The 14,303-nt window shown below is 40.7% G+C and overlaps 1 protein-coding gene across 1 annotated transcript in view; it reads right to left on the bottom strand.

Moving 5' to 3' along the window:
• The window catches only part of rab6ba (RAB6B, member RAS oncogene family a), a 274,682-nt gene extending 265,354 nt beyond the window's left edge, over positions 1-9,328 (bottom strand). The window contains exon 1 of the mRNA XM_034180706.1: positions 9,092-9,328. Within this exon, the coding sequence (XP_034036597.1) occupies positions 9,092-9,161 (70 nt within the window). The 5' untranslated portion in view covers positions 9,162-9,328. The remainder of the gene's footprint in view (positions 1-9,091) is intronic.
• Positions 9,329-14,303: the final 4,975 nt, after the last annotated feature.

Genomic DNA, 14,303 nt, shown 5'->3' with positions numbered 1-14,303 from the left:
TTGATCGGCAAAATGTGCCGATCAACAGGACCGATCACAAACAGTGCAGGCAGTAGCGCAGGGAGCGCTTGGTTATGTCATGACACGCTTTCCTCTGTGACGTAAACTCATTTGACTTCTGATATGAGCTGGACGGAGCAGTCGCCATCATCTAATGTAGTCCATGTCCGTCCAGCTCATATCAGAAGTCAAAATGAGTCAAATGGCTCTGAGAGCTCTAAATAGACTGCTGTGTAATGAATGGAACCACACTGCCATCTAGTGGATATCCAGTGTGCGTGAGTGTGTATTTGTAAATCAGCAGGGATTTTGATTTTGTTTATTTTTCATATGAGTGTAGAGGTACAGAGAGTACAAAGAAGCTTTGTTCATTTGATCTGCTTATATTGTGAACTGCCATGATAGTGGAATTGACAACTAAGTTCGAAATAAAAAAAAATGATTGAATTGATTGATTGATTTGTTTGTCAAAAAATTTCAAGAAGCACACACAACCTTATTAAAGATACATAACAGAGCCTGTCTCCTGGCACTGTTCAATGCAAATGTTATTTTAAAGATTGGCCAGCAGATGTCGCCATATGTAATTGTATCAGAGCTTCAAAACACTGAACCATTGCTTCTGTTTCTCTGGCACTAATTTTCATGAATAAAATACACCAATAACCACTAATTATTACCACATATGCCCAGATAGAGTTATAATTATAAATACTTTGATGTTGTGTTGCGAGCCGGGTCGTTAATTAGCATGCAATGACTTTTAAACGCTTAGTGAAGAATGAAGCAGAGACTAACTCACCAGGATCTTCTCACATAACATCTAATCCAGTGTGCTTCTCTCTGCGCCTTTAAAACAGACTGCTTTATAGCACACGCAAAACACTGTGGCATAAATTTAAAAATGCATAAATGGCAAAAATGTGCAATCTAATTCTCACATTTCTGTAGCTGTCAATCAAAATGGGATTCAGCCTTTCGACTGATCATCCAATCATTGTGCAGAACTCCAGCGTCCAGGCCCACTCACAGCTCAATTCACCCCCAGAGACACTCAAAATCGTTGCTTTATCCAATGACTGTCGCATTTTGTGGCAATGAAAAAACCTTTCCAGGCACTCCCATTGAAGTGAACAGATGCTCAGCTTCTACAGGAAAATGATTTATGAGAAATTAACAAGAGTCAGTTTGTGATAAGTAGCTGATTCTAAACGAACGTGTTCTAACGCATTTACAGTCAATGAAATGATAAACTGTACATATTTGGCCATTTAATTTTTTTTACATTTTAGGGTAAGCTGAGCTACCCTTGCAGTGTTAGAGAAACCGCTTCTGATATATATATATATATATATATATATATATATATATATATATATATATATATACTATATTATATACATATATACACACACACACACACAAATAAAATTATACATTTATTGCTATTTACATTCATTATTAAGTTTCTGTTGTCTTATGTGCAATTTGTACATGTTCAATAAAGCCCCTGTATTTTGTCACATGATTTCACAAGGACCACAATGGAAACAAGCATTTATGCTTTATTGTGTATTATTGATATATTCACCTCTGTATGTTTATATTGATGTTACAGAATAAATTCAATCAATCATAAACAATATTTTATTTACGTAACCGCATATGCAGGAGGGCATGCATGTGTGCATACATGAGCTTTAGCGGACATTAGCGCTGAAATATCGGACATTAGCGTGCATGCTGACATCTGCAAGATGTTTTGTAAATCATTCCAGAGGTGTTATCAGGTTACAAAAACAGTGTTTTCAGTTTGAGAAGTGCTTATTTCTTGCTAGCTCTTACATAAGATACAGTAGTGTTCAGAATAATAGTAGTGCTATGTGACTAAAAAGATTAATCCAGGTTTTGAGTATATTTCTTATTGTTACACGGGAAACAAGGTACCAGTAGATTCAGTAGATTCTCACAAATCCAACAAGACCAAGCATTCACGGTATACACACTCTTAAGGCTATGAAATTGGGCTATTATTAAAAAAACTAGAAAAGGGGGTATTCACAATAATAGTAGCATCTGCTGTTGACGCTACAAACTCAAAACTATTATGTTCAAACTGCTTTTTTAGCAATCCTATGAATCACTAAACTAGTATTTAGTTGTATAACCACAGTTTTTCATGATTTCTTCACATCTGCGAGGCATTAATTTTGTTGGTTTGGAACCAAGATTTTGCTCATTTACTAGTGTGCTTGGGGTCATTGTCTTGTTGAAACACCCATTTCAAGGGCATGTCCTCTTCAGCATAAGGCAACATGACCTCTTCAAGTATTCTGACATATCCAAACTGATCCATGATACCTGGTATGCGATATACGAGGTCTGTTAGAAAACTATCCGACCTTTTTATTTTTTTAAAAAGCTATATGGATTTGAATCATGTGCGCTTGCATCAGCCAAGCTTGAACCTTCGTGCGCATGCGTGAGTTTTTTTCACGCCTGTCGGTTGCGTCATTCGCCTGTGGGCAGGCTTTGACTGAGCACTGGTCCACCCCCCTCGTCGGATTTTCATTGTCAGGGAAATGGCTGAGCGATTGGCGCAGCACTGAATCAAATTTTTCCAGAAACTGTGAGAGACAGCCGGTGGAAACCATTCTGAAGATTCAGACGACTTTCGGTGAGGATACTCTGGGCGTCACACAGATTAAGGAGCATTACAACCGGATTAAAGACGGCCCACAGCGGCGGAGGGCGCACCACGCTCTGAGTGCCATCGACAGGCTGAAATGACCAGATCATTTCCAAAGTGAAGGCTGTGTTCATCCAGGACGTCGTCTGACTACCAGAGAAATTGCAGAAGAGGTGTACATCAGCACTTTTACGGCACATTCCACTGTTACAGGAGATTTTGTAATGAAAGACGTGCAGAGGAATTCGCGCGTTGGGACGGAGCCGCGTAATGGCACACAACAAAAAGCATGTCCGTGTTGGAAGTCTCACAGGACAAGTTGTGACATGCCCAGCTGTTACACAATTTCTCAGATACTCACTCGACTGAAAAGCCATCAAAAGCTGTCTGAATCTTCAGAATGGTTTCCAACATGGACGTGCTTTTTGTTGTGCGCCATTGCGCGGCTCTATCCCGATGCGCAAATTCCTCCGCACGTCTTTCATTACAAAATCTCATGTAACAGTGGAATGTGCCGCAAAAGTGCTGATGTACACCTCTTCTGCAATTTCTCTGGTAGTCAGACGACGTCCCGGATCAACACAGCCGTCACTTTGGAAATGATCTGGTCGTTTCAGCCTGTCGATGGCCGCTCGGAGCGTGGCGCACCCTCCGTCGCTGTGGGCCGTCTTTAATCCGGTTGTAATGGTCCTTAATCCGTGTGACGCCCAGAGTATCCTCACCGAAAGCCGTCTGAATCTTCCGAATGGTTTCCACCTGGCTGTCTCTCAGAGTTTCTGGAAAAATTTGATTCAGCACTGCTCCAATCACTCAGCCATTTCCCTGACAATGAAAATCCGACAAGGGGGGTGGACCAGTGCTCACTCAAAGCCTGCCCACAGGCGAATGACGCAACGGACAGGCGTGAAAAAACTCACACATGCGCATGAAGGTTCAAGCTTGGCTGATGCAAGCGCACGATTCAAATCCATATAGTTTTTAAAAAAAAATAAAAAGGTCGGATAGTTTTCTAACAGACCTCGTCTGTTAGAAAACTCGCCCAACACCATAGTAGGAGAAACATGCCCATATCATGATGCCTGCACCACCATGCTTCACTGTCTTCACTGTGAACTGTGGCTTGAATTCAGAGTTTGGGGGTCGTCTCACAAACTGCAGCCCTTGGACCCAAAAAGAACAATTTTACTCTCATCAGTCCACAAAATATTCCTCCATTTCTCTTTAGGCTAGTTGATGTGTTCTTTGGCAAATTGTAACCTCTTCTGCACATGTCTTTTATTTAACAGAGGGACTTTGCAGGGAATTCTTGCAAATAAATTAGCTTCACACAGGCGTCTTCTAACTGTCACAGCACTTACAGGTAACTCCAGACCGTCTTTGATCATCCTGGAGCTGATCAATGGGTGGGCCTTTGCCATTCTCGTTATTCTTCTATCCATTTTGATGGTTCTTTTCCGTTTTCTTCCACGCGTCTTTTTTTTTTGTCCATTTTAAAGCATTGGAGATCATTGTAGATGAACAGCCTATAATTTTTTGCACCTGCGTATGTTTTCCCCTCTCCAATCAACTTTTTAATCAAACTACACTGTTCTTCTGAACAATGTCTTGAACGTCCCATTTTCCTCAGGTTTTCAAAGAGAAAAGCATGTTCAACAGGTGCTGGCTTCATCCTTACATAGGGGACACCTGATTCACACCTGTTTGTTCCACAAAACAGACAACCTCACTGACTGAATGCCACACTACTATTATTGTGAACACCCCCTTTTCTACTTTTTTTTTTTTTTTTTACTAATAGCCCAATTTCATAGTCTTAAGAATGTGCATATCATGAATGCTTGGTCTTGTTGGATTTGTGAGAATCTACTGAATCTACTGGTACCTTGTTTCCCATGTAACAATAAGAAATATACTCAAAACCTGGATTATTCTTTTTAGTCACATAGCACTACTATTATTCTGAACACTACTGTATGAGAAACAGGCGATTTTGAAGTGCCAGAGAGGGACCAGCCACTGACATCATGATGCCACTCTTCTCTGATTGGCTGTCAACTTTACCCCTCTAAAAAAAAAAAACACGATTTTCATGATTCATAGCATAAAAATATGAAACACGATGTGACTTTTTAACCTCTTAAAATAGGTCATGGTTAGCCATCTTTGAACTTGTCCAAGGTCTGCATCCCAAGAATGTTCCCTGTGTTAAGTTAATGAATTAAAAATATAAAAGCCAAGATGATGGGTTGCATAAATAATGGACCACTTTAGTATAACACCTGTTAATAATACGTTTTATTGCCGGTTTTGTTCAGACAATTTAGGGGATGGATACATGAACATTTTCACGTCATTGAATATGTCTTGGACTTTATTCACACCAGTTATGAAGAAATACAAACAGTATGGCACTCTGTGGTAAATCTGTGTGGAGTAGACAGTTCTCAAAAACTGAGTGACTGTGCAAGAAGGAGAAGAGTGAGGAAAGCCACCAAGACAACCCAGAGGAAGTTATAGGCTTCTGTGGCTGTGACTGGAGAAATTGGAGTACATGTTTTGCATTTTTGTGTCCCCGGTTATACAGCTTCATGATGAAGTGGTATAGAGGAGGATTTTATGTTACCAAAACATCAAATCTAGGCTTGCATCTACGTACCTTCTGGCAAATTTTAGCTGAACTTTCAGGTCTTCTTTTTAAGAAAAACCTCCTCAATACATATACATATATTTATTAATAGTCATGTGGCCTCTGTGTGCATGTTTGTGTGTGTGTATGGCTTTGAGAGCTGACATTTGTCATTTGGTATGCTTATGTACTTGTATTTTAAGTCAAGGATGAACGCTGCAAAAACGTAAAGTTGAGAGGATAAATATTTTTGGAGAAATTAGCAATTTTACCTAACCAGTAAACAATGGATATTGTGCTGCACCATGAGAGTTTGGGGTAAAGACATCCAGGTTAGGTGAATTGAAAACTTGATAATTGTCCAGGTCTCCCTTATAAAAGAGATCTTGATCTCAATGGGACTAACCCGTTAAATAAAGGTTATATTAAATTTGGTTTTGGGGTTTTAAATGTTATTGTGTTTCATGTTAGTGTTATTGGCTTATTGTGTTTTTGTAGTTGAATTGGTTTAGTCAGTTTTGTTAAGTCTTATGTTCCCGTTATCATGAGCGAGTTTAGTTTCATGTTGTCTGTACCATGAGTGAAAATTGTAGTGTGTTTGATGTCTTCTGCCACCGTTTCTGTTTCTGCCTGTCTAAAAGACGCATGCGATTGCGGCAGAATGCAGTAAAGACAAAACGCTGTGTGCGCGTGCGCACGCGTGTGTAACTTCGATCACAGAGAAACTGGGGAGAGCTGATATTTGCCGTTTGGTATTGTGTATTTTGGGTCACTGATGGATGGTGCCAAAACGGAACATTGATAGGACTAATATTTTTGGAGAAGCTACGAATATTGGCTAACAACATATTCTGGACTCACACACCATTCCAGAAGGAGCCGGCAAGTCCTTTTTATATTAAAAGCATGAATGTGGTGCGTGATTTTATTTAGTAAGTTCAATGTAAGTACATAATTGTAAAAACATGGATGACACAAGAAAGTGACAAACTTTTTTCCATTGTGGCTCATTTAAAAAATTACATGACAAAATAAAAATAATAAGTATATGATAACAAGAACCTAAACAATTTATAAATACATTAAGACAGTAAATTAACATTAAAAACATTACATTAACATTAAAAAATTACATAACAGCGTTCTCACCAGCATAACAGCGTAGTGGTCCTGTTACGCCGTTATAATAAAAACATTACACTGCAGTTGGGCCGTTACGTTGTTTTTGAGGGTGTGAAACTGGAAAATTATCATTTCTCTACATTGATTGTGAACCCGCTGATTCTGATTTAGAAGCAGCGAGTCCACAATTTATTCATCAACCTACATCAAAGCCATTTAAAGATGTCAGTCGTGACTCACCTTTTCTGCTGATTAAAGTCGCTAAATGGGACTCTTTTTCTGTGAGAATCATCCACCGCTTCACACAGAGTTTTTATTCGTTCATCATTACACAGTTCTCTACCGTAGACTGGAACATTAATATCTCCCACTTCTCTGGTTCCTAAACTAAAGTTACTGTCCCTCAGAAAATAACAATAATGATATCCTCCTCTGCTCCGTGTGTGTTTTGTGGGATTTGCTGCAGCTGTCTGCTGAGTAAAGGCGGAAAGATGGATCATTCCGGAAACAATAACTTCACCATTTTAAATCAAATAACATCTCTTTCCAAACATCGTAAAACAGACAACATACTACAACCGACCAAAACTGTTTTCCCCGAAATGAGACGTCCTCCATTCCATCGGGGAGAACTTATCCCGGTGTCACCTCAGCACTCTCCCAGTCTGAGCACAGCCACGCAGCAGCACTGTAGGGGAGACTGGGGCCAAAGAAGATTTTTACATTTATAGCCTCTGAAACACTACTGCCTGCATTTTGAGGGCCAAATTTTGTTACAGTCTTACTTTAAAGCCAAAAGAAACAAGGCATCAGGCCAAAATATGGAAGAGTGTAGAAATGTGTGTCACTGCACAGGAGCATCCCAACTGCTAATTTATACACAGCAGTTTACCATAGAAAATCCTTACAAAAGTTTTTGTTTTTTAACTTAAAGATTAATTTCTGACTACTCTATATTTTATAGTTAAAAAAACACCAAACAAGGCCCTTTATAAGCCCATAAAGCAAAAGCTTCAGTGGGGTCAAAGCCTAAGCAGTCCCCCAAACCCCAGCTTCTTAAAGTGATTTTTCTATCCCATTACGTTGAGGAAAAAAAAATCTGCTGAGAACCCCGCATAATTGAGTTCCTCTTCTAAAAACTGTTTTGATCTAAGGTTCTGAAAACATTCTGTACTGACACGCCATTCCAACTCATTATACAAGCTTTGCTTAATTTATTGCCACCCTTGAAAAATGTCAGCTACCTATTTTATAAACACCACCCAATCTAGAGCCCATTGATCCCCACAGGCAACACACTACAGACAACACACGCTTCATGTTAGCGATGTCTATGCCTACCTGCATATTGACTGTGGGTGGAGAAATGAAAGAATCAAGAAGCAGAAATGTGATGATGCTATCAGATGTTTACCAACTGCAATGTCGAACGCTTGTCGAAGCCTGAGTGTGTCGGAGGGCAGCACGATAGTGTGGTTAAAGGGTGTCACTTCAGGAGAAGTAAAATCAGTGGGATGCAGTTGTGTTGCAGGGTATGTTTTTCTTACTTGGTTTGTCCAAATTCTGACATCTGAACAATGCACAATGCAACCAGTTACAGAATACTGCAAAACTGACTGCAAATCTCAGAAAAAAATTAGGTAATAATAAGAGTGCGCCTCCTACGTTGGTTTGTAGGTAACCAAGTACATGTGATGTGGGTAATGAAACAATGGGCAGAACAATATGAAGAGTTGAAATGAAAACTTTTTGTCTGCACTGCAGATTGGTCATGGCAAACTTTGAACACTGTTCTGAAACCTTTGGAACACCTGTGTTGTGAACGTTGTTCCTGAGATCACATGAAAAGAAACATTATGTGCCGTGCTGCCACCTGCTGGATGGTTCAAGAATGTGCATCCATGTCAAATTACCAATTTCATATATAAAGGCTCCATCCAGTCTGTATGTGCACAAGACTTACACTGTTTGTAATGTAAAGTGGTCGCGTTGTTTATTAATCATATCAAATCTCCGAGTTATTTAATAGCTGCATAGGTGGAGCAGAGTGAAAACTATCTTTACCGGATGATGATTCATTAAAAGAGGTAAACAGGCCTTCTTCCTTCACCAGCGTGAAAAAAAAACTAAGAAAAGCAGCACCCAGCCCAACGTAAAGCACATTTAATCCCAAGAGAATCTTTTCAGTGTCTGTGAGCGTGGGCGAGTGGGATCGAGTAACAGATTAAACAGACACATAAAAGACGAGGTTTCACGCTGATTTGTGCCATGTCCAGATTTTAGAACAGGTCTCAGCAGTCACACAGAGCAGGTCCAGCGTGCAAATTACGACCAAGTTAATGACTGGAAACAATAGCAGACTACAGACACACAACTTACCTCCTCGACTGTGATCAACTGGGTGTGTCTGCGCGCACACGCACACCAATTATTACCAACTACTTTCATCTCCAGCAGCTGGCATCAAACTTACCCTAAAATAACAGCTCACTCACTCACTCACTGGTTAAGGCTTTTGTTGCCGTGGTGATCGGACCGATTAGCAGGCTGTTAGCTAAAACTTGCTGACCGAACCAGCAGGTGCAGCAACTTCATTCAAAGAAGGAGGAAAAAAAAAAAAAGATTTCAACTTGTGAAGTGAACACGTCTCTTACCACTCTGTTCACCTAGAAACACCAGCTTGAATTTTCGTAACGGGTTCCCAAAGTCGCTGGCCGCGGACATGGTGAGGCTGGGACACGGCGTGCAGTTTGCGTGGACTCGCTCCCACTCGCTGGATGTGCAGAATGATGCTGCTTTCTGCTCGTGATGGAGATGTTACTGCACCGCTCCGTGACGCTCCGACAGCTCTTTTTTTTTTTTTTTCTCTCCTCCTCAGTGATCGAGGATTCTGCGCACGCGCGGCACTCCTCGATCTCCAGCGAACTGTCCGTCGTGATCTGAAATGACGTCATGCCTTCACGAGGAGGGAGGCAGGGCGGGGCGGGGTAAGCGCACGTGGGACGTCCTGGTGGTGTTCGGCTGACGGACCCAGACGACCAAACTCGTCTGCGGATCGTCTCTCTGTTTGAGTGTGAGAGAAGGTGACCACAGTTCACATTTTAGTGGAAACATGTTTTGTTGTTTTGCAGTGCTTGATGTCAGATAGGACACACTTATAGTATAGCAGTAGTCCGTATAGTCAACGTCCTTTTTTACACCGTGGAAGGCTTGCGGGGGGGGGGGGCAGCACATCCAAGGAGGACACATCCAGGCTGGACAAACTGATCAGACGGGCTGGATCCGTGGTTGGCATGAAGCTGGACTCTCTGGTGACAGTGGCAATTTAATCAGTTCAATTTAATCATCTTATAATGCACCAAATCACAACAAAAGCCATCTCAAGGCGCCTCACACAGAACAATTCAACACAAAAATCACATAAACAATGAATACAAAATTCAAATACATAATTAAAAGCAGAAGTAAAAGAATAAAACAGATAAAAAAAAAACTATTCATAAGAAAGAGAATAAAAACGGGTTTTAAGTCTTGACTTAAAAATGTCCATAGACTCCAACTGTCTCACGGTCGCAGGAAGACCGTTCCACAGAGCGGGTGCACGATAAGAAACAGCTCTTTGACCCGCTGACTTCTTCTTCACCCTGGGAACACAGAGAAGTCCTGCATCCTGCGACCGCAAAGCTCGGGCCGGCACATAAGGTTCCACCAGATCAGCCAGATAAAGTGGCGTCAGTGCATGAGCAACTTTATAAGTCAATAACAGAACCTTAAAATCTGCTGTCACAGACAGGGAGCCAGTGTAACAATGCCAAAATGGGTGTGATATGTTCAGACCTTCTGCTACGTGTCAAAAGTCTGGCAGCAGTGTTCTGAACCAGCTGAAGACCCCTAAAGCTGGACTGCGGTAACCCTGTTTATCAGTTTATCATGAACAAATTGTGTCACTCTATTTAAAATACATTCATCTCGAGACCTTTCATACACCCAAGCAATTTTGATCTATGTGTATTACATACAATCGACATGATATATTTACATCAACCTACATCAATGTTCAGTCCAAGGCTTTGCTTTAGTTACATTAGCCAGTAAACCAGTAGCGATCAGTACATCTGGTATTTGTAGGAGCGAAGTGACGCACAGTGGCGCAAAGCTCGCTCATGGTACAGGGAGTCCCAAACCAGAAGTGCCAAACTGTGAGTCCACAGTGAAACAGGAAATGTCAAATAGTTCCTGGATTGACACTTCCTGGATTGACAGATGAGAAGTGCCTAATTTGGAGTCCACAGTGAAACAGGAAATGTCAAACATTGAACACTTCCTGGCATGGGTGGAGCTAGAGCGGAGGCCAGGGTTGCACCACCCTGCTCAGCATGCTGCTCCCGTTGGAGCAACATCGCTGCTATTTTGGCAGTGTGGGATAGCTTGCCCACAGATTGAGCTCGCCGGACTACGTTCACTTGACCCAGTGTCCAGTTGTTTGCAAAATGGCGCTGAATTTGTCGACATGAGAAGATGTTGCTGGATGAGTGTGAGTATTGACTTTTGATCAGTAATGATTTTCCAAAACTGAATTTTGTTTCTAAGTTGATCCAGTAGTGGTGAAAAGTTAGACTGTATGAGAGAGGAGAACTGTTTTGTAACCTCAGTGCCTAGATAAGTAAATTTATCAGTGAATACTTTAAAGGGGAATCTTGCTAGAGTTGTTTGGGGGGATGGATTGGATTGGCATTAATATGATTTGGCCCAATTTATACGATAAGTTGAAAATTTTCCAAACATTTAGATTTTTTTCAAGAATAGATGGTATCAAACAATGGGGTTTAGTCACATATAATAAAATATCATCTGCATATAATGAAATTTTATTAATTGTGGTCTTAGTTTGATAACCGTGTATTTGGGGATCTAAATGAATACTTTGTGCAAGTGGTTCAATAGCAAGAGCAAAAACTTGTGCCAACAAAGGGCAGCCTTGGTGCATTCTTTTAAACAAATGAAAAGATGTAGATAGGCTGTGCGTGAATTTGTGCTTTGGGATTTGTACACAAGAGGCTTACCTAGTTTATAAACCTATCGCCCAAGTTAACTAATTTAAGTACTTCAAATATTCCGACTCTATCTGATCAAATGCATTTTCTGCATCAAGAGTCAAAATAGCTAGATCATTATACATTTTTCTGTAGGTGTATAAAATATTAAACAGTCGGCATAGATTAAATGTTGAGCTTCTATCTTGCGGGAATACAGTGGCAAGTTTACACTGAAACAGGAAGTGCCAAATTTTGAGCCCACAGTGAAACAGGAAATGTCAAATGTTGAACACTTCCTGGATTGACAAGACAGGAGATCTCATGGGATCTCGTCAGAAATCAGCGGCAAGTTGAGACTGAAACAGGAAGTGGCCAATTTTGCGTCCACAGTGAAATAGGAAATCTCAACTGTTGATCACTTCCTGGTATGGGTGGTGCTGGGTTGCACTGGACTACCCTGAAATCTGATTGGACACCGCAGGTACCACCCAGATGATTGACATGTCACTGCACGTCTGGTTGAAAAGAGCCATTTTAAAATTGGTGACATGTATTGACTGCTATGTCCCTCCTGTACACTAGCTGGCGCTGTGTTCCACAAAAAGTTTGAATCCACCTTAGTAGAAGAAAAAAATGTTTGCGCCAGATTTGAACCTGAACACATCATCTGAACCACAGTTATATTGGTTATGCCAGAAATGAGGTCCAGATTTGCCCTTCCTGACGCAACTCCACATTACATGGAGAAATGTGGCAGGGGTGGGATTTGAACCCGGAACCTTCTGAACTGCATTAACAAGTGCATTAGCTTGGTTTCAGTTCAGAAAGTTCCGGGTTCAAATCCCACCCCTGCCACATTTCTCCATGTCGGAGAAACACACACACATATATATATATACATATATATATATGTGTGTGTGTGTGTGTGTGTTTCTCCGGTGATTTTAGATGAATAACATGAGCAGGCAGCAGCAGTTGCCCTCAAAAGTATTGGAATACTTGGTATTTCACACATTTTAATTTGTTGATGCCGTTTCAAATACAAAAACAACATCAAAAAAATCTAAATTATCTTCCTTAAACTCAAACTGATTGACAAACAAATCTCTCCAACTTGGTATAAATTTAATTAAAAATATAAAATACACAATATAATATATTGTGTATATTACTCCACATCACTCCTGATGGAGTGATGTGGAGTAAGATTTTCTTTAGAAGTAGGTACGTGACAAAAAAATTAAAGTTAAAGGAATTGTAACAGAAATGGTGGTTGCAAAAGAGCTTCTAGAGACCTTCAAAATGGTGTTTAAATATTTGTTCTATGTCAAATATGAAGAAAGTTATGATCATTTGAAAGTGGAAAGATCTTGGTAATTTACATCTGTGCGTTTTAAGGGACAAACACCAGAAAACCATGAGCGGTGTCTCATTGTTTACATTTCAAAATGATGATACTCCGTCAAACCTAATTATTATCTCATTTAAATGTGTGATTTGCAATAATCCACTGTATAAACACTGTTTGCTGACAGCAGTTTCCAAGGTAAACAAATGTCAATTTCACCATGTCTGCCATCTTGCCAACTTGACATCGGTTTTGCAGATCAAAAAAATATGCTTGCGAAGGTTTTGATCGCCACCAAACTTCGCAGAGAGGTATGTAATTGCATGAATTAAATGTTCTATATGATTTGAAAACCGAACTTACTCGCCTTCAAGGCAAATTTCTTCGACTTTTTCGCTGCAATTTTTCAATCACGGAATTTCCTAACCTCTACTCTTCACAGGAATGTCATTTGAAAATGAGGTTGCAGTGGGGGGTTTCATCAAATAGGGGGATTCCCAATTGTCAAAAAATAAACACATTCCACAAAATGCAAACTCAGCACTACTGCCTGGAAAGTCTCTCAGGCCATGTACAGCTGATACATCCACAGCAGCGGGCACCATATTTATGTCATACGCACGTACCTATTAAAAGAAGACCTGAAAGTTCAACTAATTTGGCCATACTGCACAGTCCTACTGTCAACTAGCTGAAAAGTTTGAATATGAATTTACATCTACATTAAAAAAAGTGGCAGGTGGTTAAGAGGGGTGTAGTTGAGGAACCTGGGGCTTTTTTTTTTTAGCCATGCTTATGTTCCCCAGAAGCATTTACTGAAAAAAGTTTGAAGGACCTACATTACATGGTGAGGACTGTTTTCCAGGCATGTGAGACACAAAACAAATGTTTTAAAATGGTGGCGGGTAAGAGCGCCGTAGGAGGTGGTCTGGGGGGCAAAGCTCCCCGAAGCTGACATTTTTTTAGCCATGCTAATGCTCCCCAGAAGCATTTACTGAAAATAAAGTGAATTACCTAAATTACATGGTGAGGACTTTTTCTAGGCATGTGAAATGCTTAAAATAGGGGGGAGGTCTCTAACTCTTCCTGGGGGATCCCAAGGCATTCCCAAGTTAGAAGGAAGATGTAATTCCTCCAGTATGTCCTGGGTCTTTCCTGGGGCATCCTCATACTTGGATGTGCCTGGAAGACTTCCGTTGGGAAACAATCAGGGGGCATCCTGACCAGATGTCCAAACTACTTCTCCTGACTCCTTTTCAAGTGAAGGAGCAGTGGCTCTACTCAGAGTCCCTCACAGATAGTTTTTCACCCTGTCCCTGAGTGCAAGCCCTACAATAGCGATAGCCTTAACCTGAGTCTTCCTAAGTAGCTATTTGGTTCACATGAAGATGTTCCAGCAGTACCCAAATATCCTCTAAAGCAGGGGTGGGCAATCATGTGCCATAAAGGGCCGAGACACTGCAGGTTTTCCATGCAACCAGT

Source organism: Thalassophryne amazonica, chromosome 10 (genome assembly GCF_902500255.1).
Source record: "Thalassophryne amazonica chromosome 10, fThaAma1.1, whole genome shotgun sequence".
NCBI lineage: Eukaryota > Metazoa > Chordata > Actinopteri > Batrachoidiformes > Batrachoididae > Thalassophryne > Thalassophryne amazonica.
This window is presented reverse-complemented; position numbering and strand designations above follow the sequence as displayed.